This window comes from Mustelus asterias, chromosome 15 (genome assembly GCF_964213995.1).
Source record: "Mustelus asterias chromosome 15, sMusAst1.hap1.1, whole genome shotgun sequence".
Classification (NCBI taxonomy): domain Eukaryota; kingdom Metazoa; phylum Chordata; class Chondrichthyes; order Carcharhiniformes; family Triakidae; genus Mustelus; species Mustelus asterias.
Window position 1 is genome coordinate 87675202 of NC_135815.1, and position 15971 is coordinate 87691172.

A 15971-nucleotide genomic window follows, 5' to 3' on the forward strand; every position below is an offset into this window, starting at 1 on the left:
TGAAACCACTGTGGATTGTTGGAAAAACTCATCTGGTTCACCAAGGTCTTTTAGGGAAAGAAATTTGCTCTCCTACCTATGCCTCTACAGCCACAACACTGTGGTTGACTCTCAACTGCCCTCCAAGGGCAACTAGGGATGGGCAATGAACACTGGCCAGCCAGTGACGCCCACATCCCACGAATGAATAAACAAAATCTCCCCGTGTCTGCGTGGGTTTCCTCCGGGTGCTCCGGTTTCCTCCCACAGTCCAAAGATGTGCGGGTTAGGTTGATTGGCCATGCTAAAATTGTCCTGGGATGCGTAGGTTAGAGGGATTAGTGGGTAAATATGTAGGGATATGGGGGTAGGGCCTGGGTGGGATTGCGGTCGGTGCAGACTCGATGGGCCAAATGGCCTCTTTCTGTGCTGTAGGGTTTCTAAGATTTCTAAGAAAAACATAAGAACCTCAGTTGCTGTTATAAGGTATATAAAACCTTGGTTAGGCCGAAGTTTGAGTATTGCGTACAGTTCTGGTCACTACCAGAAGGACATGGAAGCTTTGGAGAGAGTGCAAAGCAGGTTCACCAGGATGTTGCCTGGTCTCAAGGGTGTTGGCTATGAGGAGAGGTTGGATAAACTCGGATTGTTTTCACTGGAAAGAGAGAGGCTGAGGGGAGACCTGATAAAGGTCTACAAAATTATGAGAGGTATAGACAGGGTGGATAGTCAGAGGCTTTTTCCCAGGGTGGAAGTGTCAATTGCAAGGGGGCACAGGTTCAAGGTGAGAGGGACAAAGTTTAAGGGAGATGTACGGGGGATGTTTTTCACACAGAGAGTGGTGGATGCCTGGAACGCGCTGCCAGAGGACTGAGGTTCTTATGTTTTTTTATTCATTTGTGGGGACATGGTTAGCGTCACTGGCTGGGACAGCATTTATTGCCCATCCCTAGTTGCTGTTGGAGGGCAGTTGAGAGTCAACCATATTGCTGTGACTCTGGAGTCACATGTAGGCCAGACTGGGTAAGGACGGCAGATTTCCTTCCCTAAAGGACATTAGTGAACCAGATGGGTTTTTCTCAACAATCGACAATGGTTTCATGGTCATCAGTAGATTCTTAATTCCAGATATTTTTTATTGAATTCAAATTCCACCATCTGCTGTGGCAGGATTCGAACCCGGGTCCCCAGAGCATTAGCTGCCAGAGGAAGTGGTGGAAGCAAACACATGAGCAACATTAAAGAAGCATTTGGATGGGTACATGAATAGGGAGGGAATAGAGGGATAAGGACCGCGTAAGGGCAGGAGGTTTTGTTTAGTTTAGTTAGGGCATCATGATCAGCACGGGCTTGGAGGGCCGAAGGGCCTGTTCCTGTGCTATACTTTTCTTTGTTCTTTGAGGATAACATGGACAGTGCACACTGCAGCCACTATCAGCTGGCAGTGCAGCCAAAGGGGGAGGTCATAGTTCAATGTGGGGCCCATGACTTTTGTTTCCTGCCAATGAAGGAAGCGTGCCAGTTGCTGTAGAAGACTGTGGAGGCCGGGTCATTGAGCGTCTCTAAGACAGAGATAGACAGGTTCTTGATCAATAAGGAGATCAGGGGTTATGGGGAAAAGGCAGGAGAATGGGGATGAGAAAAATATCAACCATGATTGAATGGCGGAGCAGACTCGATGGGCCGAGTGGCCTAATTCTGCTCCTATGTTTGATAGTCTTATGGTCTTCACCAACTCTTATCCCTACATCTCCCACTCACTCGATTGCTGGGAGCAATTCCCCATTTCGCTTCCTGGTCTTGTCCTTTAACGAACGTTTGAATTAGGCCATTGTCAGATTGGATTCCCTATCTCGCCCAAGCAAACCAAGCCTAGGGCGATGGTGACAATTGCGCCCTCTACCCAGGACGTCCGAGTAGTCCTCCATGGCCCCACCAGGAGCAACCTCTTGCCACTTACCTGGAACTCCAGCAGTCTCGCCTCTGTCCTCTGGCTGTTGTTCAAGTTGGTAACCATCTCGTTCAGCTCGGAGGTCGAGCTTTTGGACCAGCTATCAATCTCATCGCTGATTGTAAGCACGTCCTCCCACATCGCCAGACTCTTACTCAGCCTTTCGATGTTATCATCTACACGCTCGGATACCTGTGAGGGGAGAATGTACAGAGACAGCTCGTAATCCAAATGACCACCCTAAATACCCCAACAATCTCCTAGCTCTATCATTCTCTTGGACGTACAACTTAGTCAGCACAGAAACAGTCAGGGGTTAATAAATATGAGATCTTTGACCAATAACTGTGTACGTTATAGGCAGGGATTCTCCTATCTCCTTCACCCCGCTGCCATCACCAGCGACGACGGAGAACTTGGCGCTCAGCCAAAACTACATTCACTGCAGCGGAACTGGAGAATCCCAGCCGCAGGCGAGGCTGGAGAATCCCAGCCGCGGGCGAGGCCGGAGAATCCCAGCCGCGGGTGAGGCTGGAGAATCCCAGCCGCGGGCGGGGCTGGAGAATCCCAACCGCGGGCGAGGCTGGAGAATCTCAGCCACGGGCGAGGCCGGAGAATCCCAACCGCGGGCGGGGCTGGAGAATCCCAACCGTGGGCGAGGCTGGAGAATCCCAACCGCGGGCGAGGCCGGAGAATCCCAACTGCGGGCGAGGCCGGAGAATCCCAGGCACGGGCGAGGCTGGAGAATCCCAACCGCGGGCGAGGCTGGAGAATCCCAACCGCGGGCGAGGCTGGAGAATCCCAACCGCGGGCGAGGCTGGAGAATCTCAGCCACGGGCGAGGTCGGAGAATCCCAACCGCGGGCGAGGCTGGAGGATTCCGGCCATAAGGTCTGACAACATGCAGTTTTCCAGCAAATGCCCAGCGCTTTGGACGAGCGGGAGTGTTCGGGAAGGAAACAGTGGATTGCCAAGGAGTGTTCAAGCAGGGAGATGAATACTGACAAAGTAACTTGTTTCCCAGTTGTGTGTATAAAGTGGAAACAGGTGAGACAAGCTGCCCATGATGCGTTACGTCATCAGAATAAATAAAACTCTGTTTGGAGAAGTAAAGGCTGAGGCCGGGATTTTCCGCTCCTGTTTTATTTGGGGAGGGGGGGGCAGGAATGGCGGGGGGGGGCGGCGGGAGGTGGCGGAAAATCGAGCGGGTGTCCCAAAATGGCTTTTACATTGGTGGGATTTAGCCACTCGAATGCGCGCTCCCCCCGACCCCAGGAAAATTACAAAATAGCATTCACGTCTTTGAAGGTCGTGATCCCCATGTACATCAATTTGATTTTTATTGTCAGATCTTTACGCTCGATAGTCCGCCCCCACATTCAATCGTCCCTTCACCTTTCTGTGAGGGTGCCACATGTCCCCCAGGATGGGGTGGCACGGTGGCACAGTGGGTTAGCACTGCTGCCTCACAGCGCCAGGGGACCTGGGTTCGATTCCCGGCTTGGGTCACTGTCTGTGCAGAGTCTGCACGTTCTCCCCGTGTCTGCGTGGGTTTCCTCCGGGTGCTCCGGTTTCCTCCCACAGTCCGAAAAACGTGCCGGTTAGGTGCATTGGCCATGCTAAATTCTCCCTCAGTGTACCCGCACAGGCACTGGAGTGTGGCGACTAGGGGATTTTCACAGCAACTTCGTTGCAGTGTTAATGTAAGCCTACTTGTGACGCTAATAAATAAATAAATAAACCTGGGGAACAGAACCTGCCAGAGACGCACAGATGAGCGCAGAGGGGAGGAGAGGGTTATGCCTGGACAGTACCCTGTCAGTGCCGGGGGGCAGTACCGGGGTAGGGGGGGGTTGTTCATTTTTTTACCTTCAATTTTTTCATAAAAATCAGTCCACCCTTTAAAAACGGTGCCCCCATCCTTTAGTCACCAAAGTTGCAGATGGCCATGGTTATTCAGAGCCCCCCCCTCCACCCCCCACCCAAGCATGATGTCGTGGGAACCCACATCCTCCCGTTTATTTTTTGGTAACGTGTTTGAAAATTGGGTAGGAAAAGCTGGCGAGGTTGCCTGAGGGCCGTCCTCCGCCTCTCCCGTCCCGAGGCAACACTTGGCCAAAATATCGGAACTTTCCAGCCTTCCCCTCTGTCTTTGCCATCAAGTAGCCAGGTGGATGAGGAGTGTCCCGTACACTCGTACCTCACGGTTTCAGAACCATTCCCCTTTTCTCCTGAACAGAATGAACCGACAGTTCGCTGACGGGAAGAGGTTTGGGGTTTGAGACATCCAAAGCCAGTGCGCGGTCCCATGGATGAGAAAGCGGGCGGGACAACAGATGCTCACGGTGGGTACTCTTCCGTCTCCATTCAATAGGAGAAGAGGAGAGACTCACAATGACATAGCCATGGATCATCCTTACATCTAGCCACTGGTCCAAGACGTTGTCCAGATCCTGTTTGAGTGGCGCCGGTTCGCAGTCGTGAATCTTCTTCAGTTCGGCCAACAGTTGTTTGGTTTTCGAGGTGAAAGCGTCCAGTTGTTCCTGACTGCCGTTCAATTCGGACTTTGCCATCTCGTGCTGACCAACAGACAAGAAAGATTCAGGGACAGGATTTACTAGACACCTGATTTCAGCTCTCAAGATGGCCTCCCATTGGGAAATTGGGGGATCATCCACAGATGCAGATAAAACCAGCATAATTAAGGAGCCCATGCATCCTGGACATACTCCCTTCCACCTTCTTCCGTCGGGAAAAAATTACAAAAGTCTGAGGTCACGTACCAACCAACTCAAGAACAGCTTCTTCCCTGCTGCTGTCAGACTTTTGAATGGACCTACCTCGCATTAAGTTGATCTTTCTCTACGCCCTAGCTATGACTGTAACACTACATTCTGCACTCTCTCATTTCCTTCTCTATGAACGGTATGCTTTGTCTTTATAGTGCGCAAGAAACAATATTTTTCACTGTATCCCAATACATGTGACAATAATAAATCAAATCAAAATCGAATCAGAACTATCGGCTGGCCAGCCACAGCAACCCGATAAGGAGGAGGCAAGAGAGCACTTGTGCTGAAGCTGTTGGCTTTCATTTCAAAGGGAGGGAGTATAAAAGTTGGGAGGTCTTGCTAAAACTGTACAAGGCACTAGTCAGACCACACCTGGAATACCGTGAACTGTTTTGGTGCCCTTATCTAAGGAAAGATATACTGGAATTGGAGGCAGTTCAGAGAAAGTTCACTCGGTTGATCCTGGGTATGGGGGATTTTCTGATGAGGAGAGGGTGAGTAGGTTGGGCCTGTACTCATTGGAGTTTAGAAGAATGTGAGGCAACTTCATTGAGATATATAGGAGGCGATTTTACCAAAAGAATTCTAAATGCTGAAAGTCCCCATGACAATGGGAGAGTTTCAGACCCTACAGCAAGGGAAAAATTCAAATCTTATCACACTTAGAGAAAGAAATGAGGCAACGTGTGATTCTCGCCAGTAGGGGGAGTGGACGGCATCTACTCATACCGGGAAGCCGGCTGCTGACAGCTAGAGGATGCCATTGCGCATGCGCTTGATCTCCCAATGGACTAACTGCGTACAAATGTACACAGCCAGTGCACTGGAAGATTTTCACCCCCCGCCCCACTTCCCTGGACTTTGCCGCCTCCCCCCCCCCCAACCACACATGTTAAAATTCTCTGCAGGGCTCCAGAGGCTGATGATTAATGGGACGGGGCAACACTTACCCTGGACAGTGTTCTCTTGATATCTTCTCGATCCAATAGGCTTGATTTGATTACAGCTACAGCTTCAGAATTTTCAATCACTTTGAGAAGAATGGACCTGGAGCTCTGATAGTCCCTCATGAGGCTGAGTAGGATGCAGCCCTGTTCCTGGCTGTAAAGAGGAAACAGTAAACCGGAGTGACATGGAGCTGGAGGGGAGGATGAATATCCTTCATTCACAAACTCCACACAAAGTCTTGTAATAAAGATCTGGAATTTCTCTGGAATTTCTGTGAGGTATTCTCACGCAGGAACACTGGGAGAAATATCACAGCAACAACTTTGGCAATTTCCCTTCTGGGGATCGGGAGGCCGCACCACCCCCCTCCCCAAACCCACCAGGTAGAAAGTTCTACTGCATAGTGTAGGTCACATTCCTCTTGTGCACAGTGGCACAGTGGTTAGCACTGCTGCCTCACAGCGCCAGGGACCCGGGTTCGATTCCCGGTTTGGGTCGCTATCTGTGCGGAGTCTGCATCTTCTCCCCGTGTCTGTGTGGGTTTCCTCCCATAGTCAGAATGAGGTACTGGTTAGGTGCAGTGGCCATGCTAAATTCTCCCTCGGTGTACCCGAACAGGCGCCGGAGTGTGGCGACTAGAGGATTTTCACAGTAACTTCATTGCAGTGTTAATGTAAGTCTATTTGTGACAATAATAAGTAAAATAAGAGTTGTTGCGAGGATTTCCCGTGCAATGTTGCTACGTCAACTGTCACAAGATGTACTTGCAGGGTGTGGTCATTGGATGATGGTATGGAGGGAGCTTCGAAAGTCTCCTAATTCTGTCGCCAACTTGTTTATAAAACAAACTTACATTTATCAAATAACCCTCGGCAACATTAGAATGTTAGTTATATTACTGACTAGTACTCCAGAGAGTCTGCGTCCGATGCCAGTTTGAGAATCAAAGTTTAAGTTTATTAATGGTGTCACAAGTAGGCGTACATTAACACCGCAATGAAGTTACTATAAAAATCCCCTAGTTGCCACACTCTGGTGTCTGCTCGGGTACACTGAGGGAGAATTTAGCAACTAACTAGCACACCTTTCGTACTGTGGGAGGAAACCAGAGCACCTGGAGGAAACCCGCGCAGACACGGGGAGAATGTGCAGACTCCGCACAGATGGTGACCCAAGCCAGGAATCAAACCCGTGTCCCTGGCACTGTGCGGCTGCAGTGCTAACCACTGTGCCACCGTGCCATTCAGTTCAGTTCAGTTCAGTTTGTGTTGTAAGCTCATCTACACACCATTTTATCCCTTTCGGGGGAAACAGTGGAGGGGGGATGTTGCGGGGAGTGGGCAAAGATTTCCCGAGCTGATTATCAGCCCCTAAGACCACGTTACAACAGCTCCTTCTGGGGCGAGTGAGATATTGGACTCGAACCCCGAGCTTCTGATTCAACGGTAGGGGGCACTACAGGAACCCCGAGTGAATTGAGTGAAACAATGTGGAAATGAGAGGCCAGCATCAAACGATGTGAACACGGAGTGAATCCTTAGTGACCTTTTAACAAATGGAACCCACAACCCTGTGTGTGACTCCCGTCCCCACTCCGACAGTGGTGGCTCTTTAACGCCCTCTGCAGTAACCCAGAGAGAAGTCTCACAACACCAGGTTAAAGTCCAACAGGTTTATTTGGTAGCACAAGCCACAAGCTTTCGGAGCACTGCTCCTTCATCAGGTGAGTGGTAGTCGTGTTCACAAACAGGGCATATACAGACACAAACTCAATTTACAAAATAATGGTTGGAATGCGAGTCTTTACTGGTAATCAAGTCTTAAAGGTATAGACAAAGTGAGTGGAGAGGGGGTTAAGCACAGGTTAAGGAGATGTGTATTGAATAATCACTGAAACAACTATATGATGACATCAACAAGTTCCATCCCACCATCAGACTCACCATGGACTAATCTCCGGAATCGGTTGCATTCTTGGACACACGCATCTCCATTAAGGACGGTCACCTCAGCACCTCACTGTACCGCAAGCCCACGGATAACCTCACGATGCTCCACTTCTCCAGCTTCCACCCTAAACACATTAAAGAAGCCATCCCCTACGGACAAGCCCTCCGAATACACAGGATCTGCTCGGATGAGGCGGATCACAACAGACACCTCCAGACGCTGAAAGATGCCCTCATAAGAACAGGATATGGCGCTCGACTCATCGATCGACAGTTCCGACGTGCCACAGCGAAAAACCGCACCGACCTCCTCAGAAGACAAACACAGGACACGGTGGACAGAGTACCCTTCGTCGTCCAGTACTTCCCCGGAGCGGAGAAGCTACGACATCTTCTCCGGAGCCTTCAACATGTCATCGATGAAGACGAACATCTCGCCAAGGCCATCCCCACACCCCCACTTCTTGCCTTCAAACAACCACACAACCTCAAACAGACCATTGTCCGCAGCAAACTACCCAGCCTTCAGGAGAACAGTGACCACGACACCACACAACCCTGCCACAGCAACCTCTGCAAGACATGCCGGATCATCAACACGGATGCCATCATCTCACATGAGAACACCATCCACCAGGTACACGGTACATACACTTGCAACTCGGCCAACGTTGACTACCTGATACGCTGCAGGAAAGGAAATCTCAGTACATTGGGGAGACCATGCAAGAGTGTTCTCTTCCTGTTGGGGAGCACTTCAGCGGTCACGGGCATTCGGCCTCTGATCATCGGGTAAGCGTTCTTCAAGGCGGCCTTCACGTCACACGACAACGCAGAGTCGCTGAGCAGAGACTGATAGCCAAGTTCCGCACACATGAGGACGGCCTCAACCAGGATCTTGGGTTCATGTCACACTATCTGTAGCCGCCACCACTTACCTGGGCTTGCAAACTCTCACTAACTGTCCTGGCTGGAGACAATACACATCTCTTTAACCTGTGCTTAACCCTCTCTCCACTCGCATTGCCTGTACCTTTAAGACTTGAATACCTGTAAAGACTCGCATTCCAACCATTATCTTGTAAATTGAGTTTGTGTCTTTATATGCCCTGTTTGAGAACAGAACTCCCACTCACCTGACGAAGGGGCCGCGCTCCGAAAGCTAGTGGCTTTTGCTACCAAATAAACCTGTTGGACTTTAACCTGGTGTTGTGAGACTTCTTACTGTGTTTACCCCAGTTCAACGCCGGCATCTCCACATTGTGACCCAGAGAGCCACTCAGTTGGACGAGAGCCGCTGGAGATGGGAAAACAATTGCTAGCCTTGTTGGGGACCCAACATTTAGAAAATGAATACAGAAAATACAAATCCGTGTCGTGCTCTGGAGAAATACTCGATATATAATTGAAGGCCGGCGCAAAGTTCAGCCACATGCAACCAATTTTGTGCTCCAGTGTGTAAATCAATTTAAATTACCGCATGGTAGGTTGTTGCATAAAGTTCAATCTCACGGGATCCAGGGTGAGGTGGCCAAATGGATACAAAATTGGCTTGATAACAGAAGACAGAGGGCAGTTGTAGAGGATTGTTTTTCAAACTGGAGGCCTGTGACCAGCGGTGTGCCTCAGGAATTGGTGCTGGGCCCACTGTTATTTGTCATTTATATTAATGATTTGGATGAGAGTATAGGAGACATGGTTAGTAAGTTTGCAGGTGACACCAAGATTGGTGGCATAGTGGACAGTGAAGAAGGTTATCTAGGATTGCAACGGGATCTTGATCAATTGGGCCAGTGGGCTGATGAATGGCAGATGGAGTTTAATTTAGACAAATGCGAGGTGATGCATTTTGGTAGATTGAACCAGGGCAGGACTTACTCAGTTAATAGAACATAGAAAAGCTACAGCACAAACAGGGCCTTCGGCCCACAAGTTGCGCCGAACATGTCCCTACCTACTAGGCTGACCTATAACCCTCTATCTTACTAACTTCCATGAACCTATCCAAAAGTGTCTTAAAGGACCCTATCGAATCCACCTCCACCACCACTACCTTATGGTAGGGCATTGGGGAGAGTTACAGAACAAAGTGATCTAGGGGTACAAGTTCATAACTCCTTGAAAGTGGAGTCACAGGTGGACAGGGTGGTGAAGAAGGCATTCGACATGCTTGGTTTCTTTGGTCAGAACATTGGGACGTTGAAGTTGTACAAGACATTGGTAAGGCCACACTTGGAATACTGTGTACATACGGTTCTGGTCACCCTATTATAGAAAGGATATTATTAAACTGGAAAAAGTGCAGTAAAGATTTACTAAGATGCTACCGGGACTTGATGGTTTGAGTTATAAGGAGAGGCGGGATAGACCAGAACTTTTTTCTCTGGAGCGTAAGAGACTGAGGGGTGATCTCATAGAGGTCTATAAAATAATGAGGGGCACAGATCAGCTAGATAGTCAATATCTTTTCCCAAAGGAAGGGGAGTCTAAAACTAGAGGGCAGAGGTTTAAGGTGAGAGGGGAGAGATACAAAAGTGTCCAGAGGGGCAATTTCTTCACACAAGGTGGTGAGTGTCTGGAACAAGCTGCCAGAGGTAGTAGTAGAGGTGGATACAATATTGTCTTTTAAAAAGCATCTAGACAGTTACATGGGTAAGATGGGTATAGAGGGATAGAGGGATAGGGGCCAAATGCGAGCAATTGGGACTAGCTTAATGGTTAATAAGGGCGGCATGGACAAGTTGGGCCGAAGGGCCTGTTTCCATGCTGTAAACCTCGATGACCTCTATGGACAGAACTCCACCACCTCGCCCACCACGGAATTGGCACTGGTGAGGGTCCGACAACGGGAATCTCCGCTGACCTCGGGCAGGAATTTCCAATCTCATAGAAATCACAGAATCATAAAATCCCCACAGTGCAGATGGAGGCCATTCGGCCCATCGTGTCTACACCGACCACAATCCCACCCAGGCCCTATCCCTGCAATCCCACCTATTTACCCCGCTAATCCCTCTAACCGACACATCCCTGGACACTTAGGGGCAATTTAGCACGGCCAATCAAACTACCCTGCATATCTTAGGACGCTCTCACCCGAGTGAGGCCATAAAATCCCACCCTGTGACTCCAAATGATTGGGATTCTGTACATTTTTACCCATGTGGTGATGAATTTAGTTGCGCTGAAGACAAAGATATTGGGAATTAGTCAGGAATCGGAGAGGTCATGCAGCCTCTCCCCAGTTCACCGTTACTATACTCACATGTCACTGATCAGCCTTTTGGTGTCACTCCAGGTCACTTCCAGCAGGTTAATCTCCTTCTCGGCCTCCGCAGCCAAGGCCTTGTCTTTCTGAGCCAGTTGTTTGGCTTTGTCTGTCAGCCACTGCAGCTCGTGCTGCTGGGCGCTGAGATCTTCCTCAAACTGACTGAACAACCGCAACCTGCAGATGGTAAAGACACTCTCCGGTTAATAGACTCAGGCAAGTCAGTGTGGGGCGGCACAGTGGTTAGCACTGCTGCCTCACAGCGCCAGGGACCCGGGTTCGATTCCCGGCTTGGGTCACTGTCTGGGCGGAGTTTGCACGTTCTCCCCGTGTCTGCGTGGGTTTCCTCCGGGTGCTCCGGTTTCCTCCCACAGTCCGAAAGGCACGCTGGTTAGGTGCATTGGCTATGCTAAATTCTCCCTCAGTGTACCTCAGGGAAGGCGATGGCCTAGTGGTACTATCGCTTGACAATTAATCCAGAAATTCAGCTCGTGCAATGGGGACCTGGGTTTGAATCCTGCCACAACTGGTGAAATTTGAATTCAACAAAAAATGTCTCAAAGAGGTTTACAGCATGGAAACAGGCCCTTTGGCCCCAACTTGTCCATGCTACCTTTTTTTTTAAACACCTAAGCTAGTCCAATTGCCCGCATTTGGCCCATATCCCTCTATACCCATTTTACCCATGTAACTGTCTAAATGCTTTCTGAAAGACAAAATTGTACCCGCCTCTACTACTACCTCTGGCAGCTTGTTCCAGACACTCACCACTCTCTGTGTGAAAAAATCGCCCCTCTGGACACTTTTGTATCTCTCCCCTTTGACCTTAAATCTATGCCCTCTAGTTTTAGACTCCCCTACCTTTGGGAAAAGATATTGACTATCTAGCTGATCTGTGCCCCTCATTATTTTATAGACCTTTATAAGGTCACCCCTCAGCCTCCTACGCTCCAGAGAAAAAGTCCCAGTCTATCCAGCCTCTCCTTATAACTCAAACCATCAAGTCCCGGTAGCATCCTAGTAAATCTTTTCTGCACTCTTTCTAGTTTAATAATATCCTTTCTATAATAGGGTGACCAGAACTGTACACAGTATTCCAAGTGTGGCCTTACCAATGTCTTGTACAACTTCAACAAGACATTCCAACTCCTGTATTCAATGTTCTGGCCAATGAAACCAAGCATGCTGAATGCCTTCTTCACCACTCTGTCCATCTGTGACTCCACTTTCAAGGGGCTATGAACCTGTACCCCTAGATCTCTTTGCTCTGTAACTCTCCCCAACGCCCAATATTAACTGAGTAAGTCCTGCCCTGGTTCGATCTACCAAAATGCATCACCTCGCATTTATCTAAATTAAACTCCATCTGCCATTCGTCAGCCCACTGGCCCAATTGATCAAGATCCCGTTGCAATCGGAGATAACCTTCCTCACTGTCCACTGTGCCACCAATCTTGGTGTCATCTGCAAACTTATTAACCATGCCTCCTATATTCTCATCCAAATCATTAATATAAATGACAAATAACAGTGGGCCCAGCACTGATCCCTGAGGCACGCCGCTGGTCACAGACCTCCAGTTTGAAAAACAACTCTTTACAACCACACTCTGGCTTCTGTCATCAAGTCAATTTTGTATCCATTTAGCTACCTCACCCTGGATCCCGTGAGATTTAAGCTTATGCAAAAACCTACCATGCGGTACCTTGTCAAAGCCTTGCTAAAGTCCATATGGACAACATCAACGGCACTGCCCTCATCTACCTTCTTGGTTACCCCTTCCAAAAACTCAATCTGGAATTAAGAATGTATTGACGACCATGAAACCATTGTTGATTGTCGGAAAAAGCCCACCTGGTTCACGAATGTCCTTTAGGGAAGGAAATCTCCCGTCCTTACCCGGTCTGGCCTACATGTGACTCCAGAGCCACAGCAATGTGGTTGACTCTCAATTGCCCTCTGAAATGGTCTAGCAAACCACTCAGGTCAGGGGCAAATAGGGATGGGCAATAAATGCTGCCCAGTCAGCAAAGCCCATGTCCCACGAGTGAAAAAAAACACAAACAGGCGCCGGAGTGTGGCGACTAGGGGATTTTCACAGTAACTTCATTGCAGTGTTAATAAATAAATAAGCTTTAAAACTTTTAAATGTTAATCTTTAGACTCACCTGAGTTGTAGAGCTGGCAGAGTCAACTCTTTCAAACCCTCATTGTCTGCCTTTTCTTCAATGTCTTCGATGGTCTTCAACAACTGCTCCTTGCGCACCTTGAACGATTTCCACAGTGAGTTGAGGGCTTCAGCCTCACTTTGCTTGGTACCCAGAAGGTTCTGGACCGACTCCAGCTCTGCCTCCAACCCTTCCGCCAAGGCTCGGCAGGAGGTCCTCGAGTCCGAAGCTACATCCTTCAGATGACACTGGGCTTTACTGATGAGCGCGTCAAGTGATGTGGCTTGGGAATCCAGTTGCCTGATGTCTGGCGTCACGCCGCCCAGCTCCTTGTCCAGCAGCTCCGTCTTCACCTTGTCCCAGTTGGTCGCCATCTCCACGGTCTTTCGGATCCGGTGGAGCACGTTGCCTGCGGCCCTGTGGGTTTCCAGGAAGGAAGCCAGCTGTCCCAGGACCTCCTTCCTCCGCTCAACGACCTGATTGGCGTCCTGGAAGAGCTGGAAGCACTCCTCGGTCCTGCCGTGGAGGAGCTGGTCCTGTGGTTCACACAGGGAGCACAGATAGTCCACCTGATCCTTCAGGTTCTGTTGCTCAGCACACTGCTGCTCGACTGCCCCGGCCTGGTCCTGCACATCGAGACAACATTGGGACAGGAGTTACAAAGGGTTAACTCAAAAGGGTGGAAGTTCTGTCACAGCAAAATAAAGCTTTGGATAAATCAGCAGCATGAGGCCTATCTGAGTGCAGCCCATCAGGCATTTTGTTGACTGTTGTCCAAGCGTGGGGTCACCACAGTCCACTGATTTCCCTTGTAGTATTTTTTTCCCTCTCAGCATGACTGAACTAATTCACACGTAAAGAAAGGGCAAGTGAAGTGAGCGAGCTGATTGCTCACAACATTGACTGTGAGAACCGTGCGCTCCCTCTGCGTCCAATCAAGCCTAGATATTTATATTGTTTTTACCATTTGATTATTTTTTTTATTCATTCCTGGGACATGGGCGTCGCTGGCTGGTCAGCATTTATTGCCCATCCTTAGTTGCCCTTGGAGGGCAGTTGAGAGTCAACCACATTTCTGTGGCTCTGGAGTCACATGTAGGCCGGACCAGGTAAGGGTGGCAGATTTCCTTCCCTAAAGGACATTAGTGAACCAGATCGGTTTTTCCGACAACGGTCATCAGTAGATTCCTAATTCCAGATTTTTTTAAAATCAAATTCAAATTCCATCATCTGCCTTGGTGGGATTCGAACCCAGGTCCCCAGAACATTCGCTGAGCTTCTGGATTAATAGTCTAGCGATAATACACTAGGCCATCACCTCCCCTATATATAAATAAATAAATGATTATCTATTCTTTCCTTGTTATGGAATATTTGGTGTGTATTAAATGTATTTAATCATAGAATCATAGAAACCCTACAGTACAGAAAGAGGCCATTTGGCCCATCGAGTCTGCACTGAACACAATCCTACCCAGGCCCTACCCCCATATTCCTACATATTTTGCCCACTAATCCCTCTAACCTACGCATCTCAGGATACTAAGGGGCAATTTTAGCATGGCCAATCAACCTAACCCACACATCTTTGGATTTAATCTTATTCATGGGGGTCACAGTCAGTGAACAAGCCTGATTTCAACCTTGTGACCCACTGAGATGAAGGAGGGCCAATCATGCGGCCCACTCACCAACCAGGTTGCCCATCACTAGGCTAGACCCGGCTGGTAGTACTAACTTCAGTTCTGGGTTCCAGACATTAGGAAGGATATACCGACCTTGGAGGTGGCACAGTGCAGAGTCACCAGAATGAGGCATGGGATAAAAAGAATCATTTATGAACAGAGGTTACATAGACTGGGCTATGGGAGAATATGTGGCAATCAAATCGAGGGCAGCACGGTGGCACAGTGGTTAGCACTGCTGCCTCACAGCGCCAGGGACCCGGGTTCAATTCCAGCCTTGGGTGTCTGTCTGTGTGGAGTTTGCACATTCTCCCCGTGTCTGCATGGGTTTCCTCCGGGTGCTCCGGTTTCCCCCCACAATCCAAAGATGTGTAGATTAGGTGGGTTGGCCACGCTAAAATGCCCCTTAGTGTCCCAAAATGAGTAGGTTAGTTGGATTAGCCATGGTAAATGTGGTGGGTTATGATAGGACGGGGGAGAGGGCCTGGGTAAGATATTTTGTCAGAGAGTCGGTGCAGACTCGATGGGCCGAATGGCCTCCTCCTGCATTGTAAAGATTCGAAGCTAGCAGTCCAGAAAATGATGCTGCTAAGACCCATTGGGTGGCATGGTGGCACAGTGGTTAGCACTGATGCCTCACAGCGCCAGGAACGCAGGTTCAATTCCAGCTTCGGGCGACTGTGTGGAGTTTGCACATTCTCCCCGTGTCTGCGTGGGTTTCCTCCCACAGTCTGAAGATGTGCGGGTTAGGTTGATTGGCCATACTAAAATTGGCCCTAGTGTCAGGGAGATTGACAGGGTAAATATGTAGGGATACAGGGATAGGGCTTGGGTGGGATTGTTGGCGATGCAAGCTTGATGGGCTGAATGGCCTCCTTCTGTAGTGTCAGGATTCTATGATTTCACAAGATGGCTTTTTTTATTTTAAAATCAGGGCCTTCAGGATTTTACCTTAATGTGATTCAGAGCAGGCTGCAGATCTGTGGAGCTGATCTCAGAGGTTGATTGTAAGCCACTCAGGAAGCGTTCAACCCAGAAAGAAAATTTTAACAAACATTCATCAAACTGCTGGTGTTTTCCAATGGCCTCCTCGAAGGAGCGGATCCTGTAGGACAAAAGCAGTGTTATGTAGTTAATATTTAGCGTGGGAATTTTCCTGCCCCACTCTACACTCAGTGAACTGAACTACTTTGGAACTGGAGTCACATGGAGGCCTGACCGGGTACAGGTTG

General features: G+C 49.1%; 1 protein-coding gene across 1 annotated transcript in view; it reads right to left on the minus strand.

Moving 5' to 3' along the window:
- LOC144504750 (nesprin-1-like) overlaps window positions 1-15971 on the minus strand; it is a 603924-nt gene that overhangs the window by 370561 nt on the left and 217392 nt on the right. Inside the window, exons 37-42 of the mRNA XM_078230493.1 lie at window positions 15691-15844; window positions 13055-13680; window positions 10884-11063; window positions 5672-5822; window positions 4350-4508; window positions 1940-2122 (exon numbers count right to left, since the gene is read on the minus strand). Coding sequence (XP_078086619.1) covers window positions 1940-2122; window positions 4350-4508; window positions 5672-5822; window positions 10884-11063; window positions 13055-13680; window positions 15691-15844 — 1453 coding nt within the window. The remainder of the gene's footprint in view (window positions 1-1939; window positions 2123-4349; window positions 4509-5671; window positions 5823-10883; window positions 11064-13054; window positions 13681-15690; window positions 15845-15971) is intronic.